Genomic DNA, 17,100 nt, shown 5'->3' on the forward strand with positions numbered 1-17,100 from the left:
TATCATCAATAATGTGGCATGGAACATAAGAAATTATCGATACGTCGGAGACGTATCAGCCTCCAAGAGCAGAGGTTTGTAGAACACCAACAAGTTTCCCTTAAGTGAATCACCCAAGGTTTATCGAACTCAGGGAGGTAGAGGTCAAAGATATCCCTCTCAAACAACCCTGCAATTAAGATACAAGAAGTCTCTTGTGTCCCCAACACACCTAATACACTTGTCAGATGTATAGGTGCACTAGTTTGGCGAAGATATAGTGAAATACAAGTAATATGGATGATTATAAGTAGTAATTGCAATCTGAAATAAAAATGGCAGCAAGCAAACATGTAGCAGAACTTGTTGGAAACGGTGTTTCAATGCTTAGAAACAAGGCCTAGGGATCATACTTTCACTAGTGGACACTCTCAACAATGATCACATAACTGAATAAATAAATGCTACTCTCAAACACTCTCTTGTTGGATAACAAACACCATTCATTGTGTAGGGCTACAAAAGCACACCTCAAGCCGGATTAAACAAGCTCCACACGTCCGGAGTTCATATTAAAGTAACCTCTAGAGTGCATAATAGACCGTTGCAATTTAGACCGAGTACTAACATAGCATACACACTGTCACCAATAGCTATGAAAGGGGGAATAGATCACATCAATACTATCATAGTAATAGTTAACTTCATAATCTACAAGAGATTACAATCATAACCTACACCAAGTACTTCATGATGCACACACTGTCAACTTTACATCATGGAGGAGGAATAGACTACTTTAATAACATCACTAGAGTAGCTCATAGATTAATAGTGATACAAAGCTCATGATCACATAAAGATCACACCATGGGAGAGAGATGAACCACATAGCTACCGGTAGAGCCCTTAGCCTCGGGGGAGAACTACTCCCTCCTCATCATGGGAGACATCAATGGCGATGAAGATGGCGGTGGTGTCGATGGAGATGACTTCCGGGGGCACTTCCCGTCCCGGCGGCGTGCCGGAACAGAGATTCTGTACCCCGAAACTTGTCTTCGCGATGGCGGCGGCTACGGAACTCTTCATGGAATATCGTCGGTTGTTTTAGGGTTTTCGGGGCAGGAGCTTTATATAGGCGAAAGGGCGATGTCGGTGGAGTCCCGAGGGGCCCACCCCAACAGAGATTCTTGTGTCCCCAACACACCTAATACACTTGTCAGATGTATAGGTGCACTAGTTCGGCGAAGAGATAGTGAAATACAAGTAATATGGATGATTATAAGTAGTAATTGCAATCTGAAATAAAAATGGCAGCAAGCATACATGTAGCAGAACTTGTTGGAAACGGTGTTTCAATGCTTAGAAACAAGGCCTAGGGATCATACTTTCACTAGTGGACACTCTCAACAATGATCACATAACTGAATAAATAAATGCTACTCTCAAACACTCTCTTGTTGGATAACAAACACCATTCATTGTGTAGGGCTACAAAAGCACACCTCAAGCCGGAGTAAACAAGCTCCACACGTCCGGAGTTCATATTAAAGTAACCTCTAGAGTGCATAATAGACCGTTGCAATTTAGACCGAGTACTAACATAGCATACACACTGTCACCAATAGCTATGAAAGGGGGAATAGATCACATCAATACTATCATAGTAATAGTTAACTTCATAATCTACAAGAGATTATAATCATAACCTGCGCCAAGTACTTCATGATGCACACACTGTCAACTTTACATCATGGAGGAGGAATAGACTACTTTAATAACATCACTAGAGTAGCTCATAAATTAATAGTGATACAAAGCTCATGATCAGATAAAGATCACACCATGGGAGAGAGATGAACCACATAGCTACCGGTAGAGCCCTTAGCATCGGGGGAGAACTACTCCCTCCTCATCATGGGAGACATCAATGGCGATGAAGATGGCGGTGGTGTCGATGGAGATGACTTCCGGGGGCACTTCCCCGTCCCGGCGGCGTGCCGGAACAGAGATTCTGTCCCCCGAAACTTGTCTTCGCGATGGCGGCGGCTACGGAACTCTTCGTGGAATATCGTCGGTTGTTTTAGGGTTTTCGGGGCAGGAGCTTTATATAGGCGAAAGGGCGATGTCGGTGGAGTCCCGAGGGGCCCACCCCATAGGGCGGCGCGGCTAGGGGTGGGGCCGCGCCCCCTAGGGTGTGGCCGCCTCGTGGCTCCTCTTCGTCTTCTCTTCGGTGTTCTGGAAGCCTCCGTGGAAAATAAGACCGTGGGCTTTTGTTTCGTCTAATTCCGAGAATATTTCCTGTGTAGGATTTGTGAAACCAAAAACAGCAGAAAACAGGAACTGGCGCTTCGGCATCTTGTTAATATGTTAGTGCCGGAAAATGCATCAAAATGATATAAAGTGTATATAAAACATGTGAGTATTGTCATAAAACTAGCATGGAACATAAGAAATTATAGATAGGTTTGAGACGTATCAGTACGTGAGGACTTCTACATGACCCCGAGGTTGGCGATAAAGTACGATTACATCGACCATGTTTTAGCGGAACGTTAACCGGTATCGGTGTACGAGGGTACGTCACCGATATCATCTCCGTTACTGCATTACTCCTACATAGATCTGGGCAACGGATTGCGTTAGTTAGAATTTTTATTTTCTTCTACGAACTCCCGACAAGTATCTTTCGTCACGCGGATGAACAAATCCTGCTCTTGACACATACGCCTCAACCCATCCCATTGGAATACCCGACTACACATTTATGATCACCCTGTTATGAAGTGGCGGTTGATGCAATCAAAGTAGCCGCCGGTGATAATGATTAGATTTGGCCTCACGGTCTAAGGATTAGGTTACAAAATTTATGTCATTATCACAACGGTGAACTTTGTGACTTGATCGTGTTGCAATACTTATGTTAGGAATGTCCATCATATCATTCATCTAATGATATGTGTCCATTATTGTCAATGACGTGTTTGTCCATGATCAGGAAACCTCGATCATCGATTGACCTCAATGAACTAGTTGTGCACATGTGTGTTTACTAGGGACCTGGTTTGTTTACAATACCACACATGTATTAATGTTTCAACCTAAAATAGTTATATCATAGTACGAAACTATTATGAACTATTGATATATAATAATAAACACTCTTTATTATTTGCCTCTAGGGTACTATATCCTAAAAAAATCTAGAGGCAAAAGTAATGTACTCTATCAACTTGAAAAACTCGCAAATCAAAATGCCGGTATGTTGGGATGTACAAAATTCCCAGGTTTGACATCTTAAGTGTAGCGTACCATGCAAAAATTCAGTCCTTGTTATGCGTATAATATAACTCTAGAGGCTGCGATTTTGTGTGTTGATAGGGTACACCATTATCTACATGCAATTTTTTTTCTGAATTCTTTGAAACTCTATAATTGTGTTTTCAAATTTTTGAAAAAAACCAAGCTCCGTGTAGCTCGAGTTCTAAAGTGACTTTTCGATATAAGTGATGCTATTTGAATAACACACATAGATCATTAACATGTTGTCAACTTAATACTGAACCACTTAACTTCTAAGAAACATTTGACCATGGAACAAATGATCATGCCAACGATTTAAATTATATATTGCATAAGTTTATATAAATTTCCTAACATAATCATACACTACACACCTCTATCAAGATATTGTTAGGCCATATGCTTTGGGATCTCTACCAATACATTTAATAATATTAAAATACAGAAGAACACTTACACCGTTATATACATATACACTATATACTCCATCAATTGTAAAAAAATAATTCAAGGAGATGAGTGTTTTTTCTATTTTGTTTTGTTTTCACATGTACGGCGGTTCTTTTCCAATATATCATTAAAGGAAATATCTCCAACCAAAAAAAAAGTTTTGGACAACTCGAATATATTTTCAATGATATAAGTTGCAACTATATAACAAAAGACACAATGATTAATATTTAGAAACATAATTGCGTGGTTACCAATACCAACTAAGTCATATACATTATATATTCGTTAAATCACAATATATCAAAAGTATAAAAGTTTAATATAATTGTATTTAAATTATCTCGACACAGATAAAAGGGTCGTGAAGGAATGTCCATATGGCCCGGTCCTGGGAATAAAGCTAACGAGGCCTATAACATCGCGTCTGGCAAGTTATTTGGCTAATAGTGTTGACACAGATGAGGGAATACTGGAATTAGGAAGAGATAGATATGTACGTGTTAACCTGGCACTGGTGATACAAAAGGTGATAGGTCTGATGAATGAAGGGGAGATAATATTAATTGGGAATCTTGTAGATGGCAGACACAATGGCAAGCCCAATCGCACTGCAGGCCACCGCTCCTAAAGTTTACTACCTTCGGACCAGATTAACCGGCGTACTAGCAAATTCTCTGGGACCAAGGCAATCTCTGATTGGAGAATAAAACTGAGGCGTGCGCTCAAATTTTCATCGTAGGTCGTGGGTATTAATCAGCAGCCGAGAGAAAAACGCCATGCATGCAGCGTTCACACTTGCATGCAAACATCTACACCATCAGCCAGCTTCCGTTCACACTTGCATGCTCACATTTACACGGCAACGAGAAAACGCAAGGGATTATGGGAGGAGAGAGATTAAACGGCAATCAATGCCATCGCGCCTAAACAAGCTAGAGAAAAGAAACTGCATGGTTTGCCAAGCGTGCTAGTTAATCCGATCCGGAGGGAGTAGTTGGAATGACCATGTTAGTCAACAACTCATCAATGACCTGATGCCGGCTCATTTGTGAAGGTTAAAGAAAGTTAATATGAATTGCTTTAATTGTGTAGCTGATAGTTTTTTACGTAATGCTCACGAGGATGATTATATGTTGTTTGATCATATGCAACCTATGTTAATTAATAGGCTATTACATATTAAAAGGTTACACGTTGACCTAAACTTGGACAATGCTATGTATGATTACTATGTAAATTTAAATACATAAAAGTATCCTTTTACCGAAAATGCAAATGCACAAGGTTTAGCGGTGAGTTTTAATTTTAATCTTATTATGCCTGGAAATTTTATTTAAGTTTATTACCCCGTTTTCAACCTATCTAGGTAGCTAAGGTTATCGCTGACCTCATCAGCAAGAAACAGATGATGGATGACGCACACTGCCGGTTAAGTCAAAGAAAAATAAAGGGGAAAACAACAAGCACACGTAGAGTATGACTATTACCATAGTTTAAAATAGCCGGCTATTAGAAATAGCGGCAACATTTCTGGAAGCTATAAAAGGCTATAGCTGAGCTATAGCGGCTAAATCATCCATTTAGCGGTTTTGCTAATTCATTGAAAAAAATCAAAATTCATATATATCTCTATCAACAATTCACAAATTTGATAATTTATTGGCATTAGGCATAACATATTAACACGGTTACATAAAAAGCTATGAATAAGACACAGTTCGGTCCACATATTACAATATTATAAGTAGCAATAGTTTCCAGTTTTCCTTTTTTCCTTTTCTTTTCCACTATATTTACAACATTATAGCCTTAGCGGCCATTTTTACCTGTTTTTGGGGCTAATAGCGGGTTTTTGAGGCTAATAGCGGATTATCCCGTCTTAGCCTTTCAAGGGCATATTTTAAACTTTGATTATTACAGCTAGCTATATCAGTTTTTCCTTCCAAGCTCTCAGGTTAGGGCAAGGGCTGAAAAGTGAAGCCCATACCAGACCTGCTCCGCCTGGGCCGTCGGTGCCGGGCCCTGGCAGACATACCATGACCAATTGATCAGGGCCAAGCCTGTCGGTAATAACGTTATAACGACAGCCCTCTTGCCAACATAAATATGCAACGTCCACCTCATAAAAGATCAAATCTGCAGAGGCAAAGTGCATTCCAATCAGACAAAATCCAAACGCGGCAGCAACCACCGTTTTAGTCGGCAGGACAACGATGGCCGGAGCCGGCGGACCCCAGGCCGTTGAAAAACACTTGGCCGCGAGGTCGGGCGGCAACGACCTGCCCGACACCCACGACGTCGTGCGAGAATCGCATCATGCACCCTGGTCCGAAACTTTTTCATTATCTTCCTTCCGTCGGAAGATGCACCGCACGTTGGCCGTCGGGCGTGGGGGAATGTCCGGCGTGTACGTCAGGGCCTCAGGGGGGACACCTGTTCGTGCATGGCATGGCCTGGCTTTGCCTTGGACCGGCAGGCAGGCATCATCGTCACGCTGTCTTTGACCCGAAAACGGGGCAGCCATCACCAATTTAGTGTAGTCAAACAAATCCTGCAAATCTATCTAGCGCAGCCTTAACTGCAGACGAGCACGACATGGCTAGCACCACCAACGACCTGTGGCGCCAAGCAACATAGTAGTAGTACATTCTCCATTTTTTCATAAATCTAACCTTTGACAAAGCTAATCGACGAAACTATTTCGAAATCAAACCCGTGTGTTTCGCGTCAACGAGAATGAAACCGAAATTGTGCCGGCGCCAAGGATTTCCGTTGCCGAAGCAATGTCAGCATCAATGCCATGCATTGGCGCCCAAGTCATGAGGCCATTCTAAGGCCGAAAATCCTTGGCGCCAACCTACACAACTACGGGTCTACGGCTCTCAAAAAACTACGTCTCCATCCTTGTTCACGCAGAACTCAGGTTCAGATTTCGAAATAGTTTCGCCGAAAGATCAAACAAGAAATTAGTTTTGCACATGTATCAGATTTGTCAAAAGAAAAATACCTATACATGGTTTAGAATGAAGAGAAACGCGAAACGGTATCGCTCCGCGTCGTCCCCCGCGGGCGACCGGGGCGAACCCTAGCCCCAACCGCGCCGCCACCCCTCCTCCTCCCCTCCTCCCCCGCCGCCGCCGGCGAGCGCCGCCGGGCAAAGCCCGCGCGGTGCCGGCGGCGGTGGGTTCTCTCACCCGCGCGCGAGGGAGTCTGCGCGGGGCAGGCTCGGGCCGGCGGCGGTGCTCCTCGGGGCTTCAAGAGCGCGGTCCGGCGGTGGTGGCAGGGCGTGACGGCGGCGGTCCCAGGCGGAGGCGGTGGCGGGCGCGGTGCGTGGCCATGGGCGGCAGCGGAGGGCGATGGCGGAGGGGGCCTGCTGGCGGCGCAGCCCGGATTGGGGCCAGCTGGGCTCAGATCTGGGCACCGCGGGCCTTGTCCAGGGCCAGGAGGGTCTCGAGACGGCCAGCCGGCGGGGCGGTCCCCTTGTTGCACTGCTGCTCGTGCTAGGTCTGGGCCAGGCGGGCCCAGATCCGGCGGCCCTGGCAGCGCGGCGTCCGGCCCCTCTCTCGTCCAGGAAGGTCGTTGGGATGCCTTGCTGCCATTCAAAGGCGCGATCTTGGATGCCGACAAAGTGACCGGCTCGATCGGCGGCGTGGCGGTGTCGGTAACGGCGCGGTGATGTCCCCGGGCGTTGCGGCGAGGGTGTTTCTTTGCGGCGGTGTGCGGCCTTGGCCATGGCTGTCTTGCGGGAAGTGAGGTCGCGGGGACGCTGCGCATGGTACCTGGCTAACACATTGCGGTTAGGTTGGGGGCGACTTGGCTAGGTTTGGGACGGAGCTGCAGATATGGCTTAGGCGGCATGGGTGTAGCAGCGTGGCGGCACAGCTAATGGGACTTGATCGAGACCTAGCAGGCGGCTTGGCATGATCTTGGCCTAATTGGTAGTGCTACTGCGTCCGGACGACGGTCACCTCGCGTGGCGGCGGGCGGATCCCCTTCCCTGGCTGCCGTTGGCCTGTTGGCTGTTGGCTATGTGTCGGCCTGCCCTGTCCAATCCGCCGGCCTTGCGGTGTTGTGGCTAGGCCATGGGCTCGAGTTCGTGGGATGCCGGGGCGGCGGCCCTGGAAGGTGGACTGCGCGGTTGGCTCTACGGCGGGCAACATTGCGGTGGTGGTGGTCTCACTCTTCGGCCATGAGGATGGCGTGGAGCGGACGGCGGGAGATCCTGGTGTTGGCGGCACTTCGGCTGTGGCAGCTCCCAGATCGTGGTTTGGGAACCGACTAGGGGGCAGCGGGCGGCTGAGTTCTCGGGCGTGGTGTGAGGCTACTTCCGGGCGAAAGCTCAGCGCCGAGGTGCCAACGACGGCGATGCCCGCGGGTGTCGTAACCCTCTTGGGGGCGTCGTTGTGGGTACCCTCCCCGCGGTACGGCTCCGGGTGAAAACCCTAGACCTCGCGGTCTCGACGACGGCGGCGTAATGCGTCGTTACCCTCTTGGGGGCGTCGTTGTGGAGCCCCGACTCGACTCGGTCTGTTCCAATGTCGTCGCTAGTTTTGGTTTTCCTTGTTCTTTTTTGTTTATCCTTTGATCTGCTTTGTAAGAGGTTCTCCTCTCCACCATGTATCGGTTCGGCCGTTGCGGCTTTATTTATAAAGCGGGGCGAATACCTATTTCGAGGAGTTTAGAATAAAGAGTTTAGAATGAAGATGATAAACGAAACGCAGTAACTAAAAACAACTGTTGTTACAAAATCTCTTCTGGATCGCGTTGTACAGTGTTTGAATGATAATTTGAACAAAGGTAGCCAAATGCTGGCGAAGGGGAAAAAAAAGAACGTGCACCGTTCTTCTGCCAGGGCAGCGACAATGCACGCGTTGTGATCTATCCGTGCATGGCCGCCGTCCTGGTGGTGCCGTTGCGTCGGCCGAAGTGCGACGTCGAGGACACGTTCAGGCCTTTGGCCAGCCGGTGCAGCCCGGGGTTCAGCCGGACGCACCCCATCAGGCTCTGCTTGTGCCGCGCAGCCGCCATCCCATTGCCGTCCCCTCCACCCGACGCAGCGGCGTACTTGCTCTGCTTCTTCTGTTTCCCGACCGCCGCCGAGACGTCGCCACCGCCGGCCACCGGTTCCGTCTTCTTGACAGGCGTGCCGAGGTGTTGCACGGGCGAGTACTTGAACACCGGCTCCCTGCTGACGTTGTCGCTGGCGGTGGCGCGGCCTTTGGCCGACAGCCTCCGGAAAAGGAGCAGGTCGGCGAGCCGCCATTTCTTCCTCCCGCCGCCATTGCCCGCGGCAGTGGTCAGAGGGACAGAACGCGGCGACGCGGCGGATTCGGGATTCATGGGCACGGTGTCTGTTCCGGCATGAATGGGCACGGATTCTTTGGCGGCGGCGCCGAGAGGGGATAGCGCCGGCGCCTTGGACGCATTCGCCATGGCGGTGGCGAATGGATCGGAGTCGGGACCGGGCCCGCCCAGGCCCCGTAGCCGTGGAGACCACATCGTGGACCTCGCCGACCGCGGCGACGATCCGACGCTGCCGCTCTCGAGCAGACGCGGCGGCGGCTTCAGGGGCCGGATCTTGCCTTCGTCGAAGAGCTCCTCGGCGGCCGTCAGCTCCGGCGCTTTCTGCGCGTTCCGGTCGAGGAGGACGCCGAAGTCGAAGTCCGCCTCTTCCGCGTCCCCGTTGGTCGTCGCGGCCGCGCTAGAGGTGTACCCGTGCTTCGGCTTCCCCGGCCTCTCCTCCCACTCGAACGGCACGGCGGAGGGTACCGTGCGCGTGGAGTAGGACGCGCGCGGCTGGAAGCCATCGTCATCGTCGTTGTCATGGCCCGCATCGCGATCGGCGCCGTCGTCGTCGTGGTTGGCGCCGGAGAACTGCGCGTATATGGCGGCGGCGCGCGACGGGCTGGCGGGAGCGCTGGCGAAGTGCTGGAAGAGGTCGAAGGGGTCGCCGGCCGTGTCGTCGGGCGGGAGGAGCCCGAACGGGTTGGGCGAGGGGGGCGCCGTCAGCGCCGAGGCCAGGAACGGGTTGACGTCGTCGGCGGGGGCGAAGGCGAAGGGGTTCCTGCTGGGCGACGAGTCCGCGTGGTAGGCGTCGTCGAGGAGTGCGCTGTCGAAGCGGAACTCCTGCATCGGCGGAGGCGAGGACGGCGCCGTGGCGATCTCCATGGATCGATCACGTCTGATCGTGCTCTGGGTCTGGGTGTGAGGTTGTGCGCGCGCGGCGTCGTGGCGAGGAGGTTCTGACTTTTGATCGTCGATCGAGAGAGGTAAGTAAGCAAGGAAGGAAAGGGGAGGGAGAGGCGGCAGGAAATGATCAAATGGACGAACGTGGCGGGGACTTAAATGGAAGGAAGACGGGATTGTCGCCATGTTTCGGTCGAGCTCTGCTTCGGGGTCCGCAACATGACACTTGTCGCCTCGGAGAGAGAAAACAAATGGTTGCAAACGGAAGACGAGAAAGCAATTGCGATTGCGTGAGAGGAGCAGCCATCTTCTGTAGTTCTGTTGTAATTTTTGATGACTCGGTTAAATAGTACTGCCTCCGTTTTCTAAAAAAAGCTTTGCAAAATGTATAGATATATTTTAGCTGATTCATTCGTATCTAGAAAAAGTTGTGAAGCTTTTTTACGAATAGAGGGAGTACAATTTTTGGATTTCGGTGACTCGCATTACTGACCAAAAAGAACAGTAGCATGTGAAGCGAAACTTCAGCTGTCCCTCTGGTCAGTCGAAAGGACAATTTACCTTCCAATGACCTGGGTAGAATAGGCGCAAGTGGAAAATCAATATCTCATAACGGGCTCAATGTGGTTGTGGTCGGTCTGAAACTATCTTTTCTCTTTCAAAGCTCCCATGTATGCTAGATGAACATATTAGTCCATTAACCCAACTATATTGTCATCAATCATCTAAAACTACTAGGAGAACACTAGATGCACTTTCAACGTTGTTGTGCGAAAATGTTGATGTAAAGCTCATATGGGGCGTGTTTGATATCAGCAGCCGCCCGCGTCAAGAACAATCATAATACTCACGGAACAAGTATCATCTTGGCCAAGTAAACTCTACATTTGTTGAATCAAGAGATCAAAGCAATAAGAAGCGACAAACGGCTCTGATTTTAAGAATTAAGTCATGCAAGTTTTTCCTCAAGAAGAGGGGATTGGGCATCTATATTCCGCACCCTGCACCCCTCTAGAAAATGGTGTGATGTTGAGATGGCTAGGAACATGTTGAATAAATTCAAGTCTCCACATAACTTTTGGGCAATGTTGTCTTAACCGCATGCCATTCATCAAACAGTCTCTTCGTCTACATCTGCAGAAGAAATCCATACGAGCTTCTTACATGGAACAAAACAAACGTCAAATACTTACGAGTATTCATATGTATGTGTTTTGTTAAAAGCAAGATAGAGACGTTTTCTAAATTAATCTAGAACTACATAAGATATTTTTGTTGGACATGTTGGAAGCCTATAAGGTCAATGGGCATTGGAAGCATCTTGCATGATGAATTTGTACAAGATTGAACCTCTACATCAACACAAGATGAACAAATCACACAAGAGGAGCCTATTATTCAAAACAAACTAGAGACCCTCAACCAAATGAGCAAGATCAAGTAGGGGAAAATAACCTCCACAATATGATGATCAAGCTCAAGATGAAAATCAAGCTAATGGCCAAGCTCAAACTAGTGATGACGATCATGATCTACCTTATCGTCTTCAAGACTCTGTCGACAAGTCCATGATTGTCTTGGATAATATTCTAGGGCAGAGTATACAAGAAAGGTATGTACTAGTATAAAAATGAGAAAGTTTATTACTCTTCAATCACTCGTTTATTCCTTATCTTGAACCCCTTAAGGTACGAGAAACTTTTGGAGACCCGGATTGGGTCATTGACATGCACGAGGAACTTCAAAGTTTTGAGTGGAATCGAGTTTGTGAATAAGTTAATGTTAGTTCTACTAGTTTCTTATTGTTTTCTTCTTTTTGCTTGAACTTTTCATGTGATGATGCATGACCATATGCGTGTCGGCCTTTTGAAACTTATGGATGGCGGAGGAAAATCAAAGTACCCGTGAAAAATGGTGACAAATAGCTTCTTTAGCATTTTTCCATATATGAATACCGTTATGTACAATTTTTGCCGCATGGGGAGAAATAGGGTATGCAGAGAAATAGGGAGGGAATAACGTGTTTTGGAACCCATGAGTTAGGAGTATAAGTTCCTGGTTTTTTTAAATGAGTTTTTCACATATTTTTAAATGTTAAAAGAATTTGAAAAAAAAAGTTACACATGCATCTCGACGTTCTATTTGCTCGCAAAGTTGTTTCGGGGATTTTTGTGCCATGTGTAAAGAAACAAAAAAATGATGCAAAGATCTTCAAGTGATATTTTCTTTTTTACACATGACACAAAAAATGTCATTTTCCACAAAATTTAGCATGAGCTCATAGAATATCAAGATGTACATACAAAATGTTTTTCAGATTTTTTGACATTTTAAAATATTTTCTTCTAGTGGTAGAACCATATGCACCCAAGATCAAAGGTGGATCTTCAAAAAAACAATTGATTTGTTGTGACGTGATCAAATATCACACAATCATATTGCCCTAAACACATAGATCCACAAAATGGCAAACCTACTTAACCAATGTTTTCATGCACAATTTATTTATTCTATCGTAGCAAAGCACGGATATTAAGTTGGTGTATCTTATAGAGCCCTAGGGTATCCAAACATCTCGTCAAATATTATTGTTATATACTCCCTCTGTTTCAACATAAGTATCGCAGATTTATCTAGATTTATATGTATCTAGACACATTTTAGTGTGTAGATATATTCGAATTTAGTGAAAGCTGCGACAATTATTCTGGAACGGACATAATACTCCGTATACAAAAAGATGCACAGTGTGGTTGTTTGTAAGAGATGGAAAGATACAAAATCAGTGTAGAATCTTGCTCTTAACATAATGCACAAATATCTCGGAATACTCAACAACTCCACACATACAGATGCAGATACAGATACAGTTGATACCTCAAGCCATTGACACCGTAACCCTGGCTGAATTGACCATCAGAATTCAAAAGAGCATACCTTAATTCAGTTCACCAAAATAGGGTAACAACCAATACCTGGATGACTTCAGTCTCAATAGATACTCTAAACAAGGGACTATCAAGGCACAGATCAAACCATCTTGAAACTGGCAAAAAGAACGAGATGTGCAACTCCCAGTACATGAAAGTTAAACCACATATAAAATATAGGTTCCCCTCCATCCCACCAAGAATGTCTTAGATTTGTCAAAATTTAGGGATACTACTGATGCTCAAACTAAGGGATTGCGCAGGAAGCATAGAACATTCAGTGTGGAAAGGAAAATAGACAGATATATCTCAACAAGCAGACAAGGTTTCTGCCAAGATTACCAAACCTAAATTCTTTGTGTTCATAAATATCCAATTCGTAGCAAAGAGAAGTATTCAAACATCTCGCGACATGAGCCGGCCGAGGTCGCAGGTGAGCGTCTCCTCCGGAACCATCTCTTCCAGAGCTTCATCCATGACGGTGCGCGTCTCCGACGTCATGTATGGCCTGCATGAATTGAACAATACACTCGAACATGAACCCATGATGACCATTGCATATGTATTGACATTGCACAGAGTGGCAGAGCACGAAAACAAATGCGAGAAGCGTGTCTCACCTTGCGATGTCGGCGACGATCCACGGAGGCAGATGGGGGAGGAGCCCGTGGAGCATCTCTATCATCTGAGCGCGGTAGTACTTCATTTCTCTGCAGCGCATCTCCTCCAACTCCCCGTTCGACGTGAATTGGATCGTGCCCCTGGAAACGCTTCCCGGTTTGCCGACGTCGATGCGCACGATCTCCGCGAACTGCTCGAACCAGCGCAGGCACCGCATCGCTGGGGCGTGGAGCGTGAACGATTTGTACTCCACGGTCCACCCAGTGCGGCAGTTGACCATGAGCTCCTCCAGCTCCGGCGCGTCAACGGTCACGTCGCCGTACGGGACCAGGAAGTCGCTGGATTGCTCAATGTTGACGTCGTCCATGTCCAGGTTCTTGAGGTGCGGGAGGCGGATGTCGACGCGAGGGTGCTTGATCGTCGAGCCCCAGATGTCCAGGTGCTCAAGCAGCGGGCACGACGCGCCAGGCGTGAATGGTCTCGTGGCGGTGACCGTGCTCAACCTGAGGGCGCGCAGGGACGGGAGGCGCGGCCACTCGCGGAGCGTAACGTTGTGGAGGTAAAGCTCCCGCAGGCCGGCGGCACCCGGCCCGGCGATGGTGGGGGTGGGCTTGAGGAAGTCCAACGATCGTATCTTCAGGTGACGGGCCGCGGGTGGCAGGTCCACCTTCCAGTTCCACCGCTTCGGTAAGCGGTCGACGGCGGCGAAGGAGACGTTGAGGCGGATCTTGGGCGCGTCCGCGAGCGCGATCAGGCGGTCAGCGTGTCGCTTCACGCGGGGGTCCCCGGCGCTGTAGGCCAGCCTCATCGTCTCCACCTTGGATCCGATCCCCTCCCGCGCGCGATGGGCAAGCGCGACGCGTATGCCGAGGAGCGTGTCGTCATCGACGATACCTGGGATGGCGAGCTCCTCGTCGATGATGTGCTCCTGAAAGGCGACGAACTCGCGGAGATCGAGGTCAACGACGGGAACCTGGTGGTGGATGTGGCGCCAAGATTGGGAAAGAGTAGAAAGCTGGACGACCTCGCGGAACGGCAGGTAGGAGACGATGCGCGCGCGGAGGTCGAGCGGCAGCGCGGTGATGCGGTCGGCGGCGGCGGCGCTCTGGGAGATCTTCGCACGGCGTGTGGCCATGTTCCTCTCCGCCGGCTCACGGCGTGAGCTCGCCGTATGGAAAGAGACGGGAACCACTTCTCTGTCCATTTATGGAGGGAAAATCTGTTGGTCGCTCCTCATCCCGCCAAATCCAATGGGGGATTTTCTGAACAGGGCACGTGGGCGCCGATGGCGCGGGAGAAAGCAGTGCTCTCGATTTTCTTTGAAATTTTTTCTGCTCTTCTTTTTCAATTTTCCAGTTTCTATTTGATACTCTTGTGTTTTTCTGGTTTTCTAGTTTAGTGTATTTATCAAGACTAGCTGAATGCGTGTGCTTTGCTACGAAATAATAAAAAATAGTTTGGTTTATTATTTTATTCTTGTGTGTAGAAGGCGGGTTTGTGTGTGATGTCTGGCAATATCTGGAAAATATTTATCTCTATCCTAAATTTCCTATAAGGTAACTACCATTCACACCTCGTGTCAGTTCTCCTCACAGTACATGTCTCGTACATCTCCAATCTTGGTGCTTGTTTGGTAATTAGGGGAGACACTACTACACGGTTAGGGATTTAGGGGCACTTTGCCCTGGGGCACTTTTCAAAGTGCCCCTAAATACCCCCTATTAGAGGCACTTTGGCCAAAATGCCTCTAATGCCCTACCTATTGGGGCAGTTTTGAGAAGTGCCTCAATTGGTATACACCTATTAGGGCAGTTTTGAGAAGTGCCCCAATAGGTATACACCTATTGGGGCAGTTTCGAGAAGTGCCTCAATTGGTATACACCTATTGGGGCAGTTTGGACAAGTGCCCCAATAGGTATACACCTATTGGGGCAGTTTGAGAAGTGCCCCAATTGGTATACACCTATTGGGGCAGTTTCAAAAAGTGCCCCAATTGGTATACACCTATTGGGGCAGTTTGACTAGTGCCCCAATTGGTATACACCTATTGGGGCAGTTTCAAAAAGTGCCCCAATTGCTATATACCTATTGGGGCAGTTTCACAAATGCCCCAAATTCCCCGCCGGTGAGGTGCCGCGGTGTGCCACCCTTCCCCGTGCCGCGGTGTGCCACCCTTCCCCAAGGCCCCAAGCGCTGACGGTGTCGCCACCGAGGAGAACGGAACCGTAGATGTGTTCTGGCTGCCGCCTCTCCTGCTCACTCTCATGTACCCAAGTTTGGTTTCTTCAGCATTTTAAAATTTTGAAAAGGATGTTTCTGAGTTTAACATCCAATAGATGCTCATCATAAGCTTTTTTTTCCTCCTATTCCTATTGATCAGAAGTATCCAGCAGTGCCACGCCAGAGTGACTTCCGAAGCGCTACGGACGAAATCCGGCAGCCAGTTGTTGGCTCATTTCCGTGGATACAATTACTCTGCAATCGTACAAACTACAGAGCAGAGTGGACTATAGGCACAGTAGCTTTCATGAAACAAAGTAGAGACAAGATGGGGATGCCACGGCTTCCAGCCTACCAGGTCATCCGAAACGGACAAGTCCTACTGACCAAAGCACAGCCGCGCAGGCAGTCAGCCCAGCAGCGCACACACGGCCTCCACCGCCAAATTCAAGTGCTTAGTTACAAATTCAAACAAAGTTAAAAACAACAAATTATGTGTAAACAACAGACATAAACATCTGGTAATAGAAACAGATAATTCAAACACTTAAATTCATACAAACCATCACATAGAACTTGAAAGCTAAACTAGGTGATAATCCAAACTACTTGATAATTTGAAGCTAAACTAGGTGATAATCCAAACTACTTGATAATTTGAACAAGTTTACTGTAGAACATTAAACTAGAACAAGTTTACTTGATAATCTGAACTAGCTAATTGCCCCCACTAGTTGATGATCTCAACAAAGTTGAGACTTATATACTCCTGCATTGGATATATCTTGATCAAAACAATTGATTCAACTCCAATGTGAGCAGCAGCAACAAAGTCTGTCCAACCATTTGAAAAGGATACATGTCCAAGGTCCCATTCAATTTTGTAGGTGCAGTCAATAAAGTCTTCTTCTTCTCCTTCTAGGGGTTGTCCATTCCTTGAAAGATGTGCTTTTCCAAAAACTGGGTACCTGTAGCCATCCACAGCCTCACTAGGCATGTACTGACATAAGAGCAAATAATAATTTGTCACCATCTAATTATTGCATTCAAATGCATGAAAACATGAGAATAATTAGCTAGTAGCACAAACCAAACCAGACAAACTTACCAAGGCTTCAAATTCCTGATTGTCCTCATCCATCTTGTGCACCCAAAAATTCTTCTGATCTTTTAGTTCATAGAATTCATGTTCGGTGACATAAACATCTTTGTAGATTCCAAAAAGAATGGCAGCCATCTCCTGCTCAGTAACTGAATTGATGTCTGTGAATACAGTTCTGTACAGGATGCTCCGTATGGAACTAGGCATATCTCCAACCACTGCAGAAATAGGTGCCATACAATTTCAGTAACATATAGGAATGGCTATAGGTTCAGCAATACTAAATTTAAAAACATGAAGCTGAGC

General features: G+C 47.4%; 2 protein-coding genes across 3 annotated transcripts; both read right to left on the reverse strand.

The window, feature by feature from the left end:
* Positions 1-8,468: 8,468 nt before the first annotated feature.
* On the reverse strand, positions 8,469-10,067 carry LOC127305891 (uncharacterized). The gene has a single exon (XM_051336486.2). The coding sequence runs from the start codon at positions 9,901-9,903 to the stop codon at positions 8,614-8,616; it is 1,290 nt and encodes a 429-aa protein (XP_051192446.2). The 5' UTR covers positions 9,904-10,067; the 3' UTR covers positions 8,469-8,613.
* A 2,700-nt stretch (positions 10,068-12,767) lies between these two features.
* LOC127305892 (uncharacterized) lies at positions 12,768-14,695 on the reverse strand. Of its 2 annotated transcripts, XM_051336488.2 has the most exons (3): positions 14,497-14,695; positions 13,472-14,400; positions 12,768-13,359 (listed from the first exon to the last, which is right to left on the reverse strand). In XM_051336488.2, exons 1-3 carry the CDS (start codon positions 14,674-14,676, stop codon positions 13,248-13,250), a joined length of 1,221 nt encoding a protein of 406 aa, XP_051192448.1. In that variant the 5' UTR covers positions 14,677-14,695; the 3' UTR covers positions 12,768-13,247. The 2 variants fall into 2 exon arrangements, with proteins under 2 accessions (XP_051192448.1, XP_051192447.1); XM_051336487.2 differs by having other exon boundaries at positions 13,472-14,695.
* Between the last annotated feature and the right edge of the window lie 2,405 nt (positions 14,696-17,100).

The sequence above is a fragment of the Lolium perenne genome, chromosome 6, assembly GCF_019359855.2.
Source record: "Lolium perenne isolate Kyuss_39 chromosome 6, Kyuss_2.0, whole genome shotgun sequence".
Classification (NCBI taxonomy): domain Eukaryota; kingdom Viridiplantae; phylum Streptophyta; class Magnoliopsida; order Poales; family Poaceae; genus Lolium; species Lolium perenne.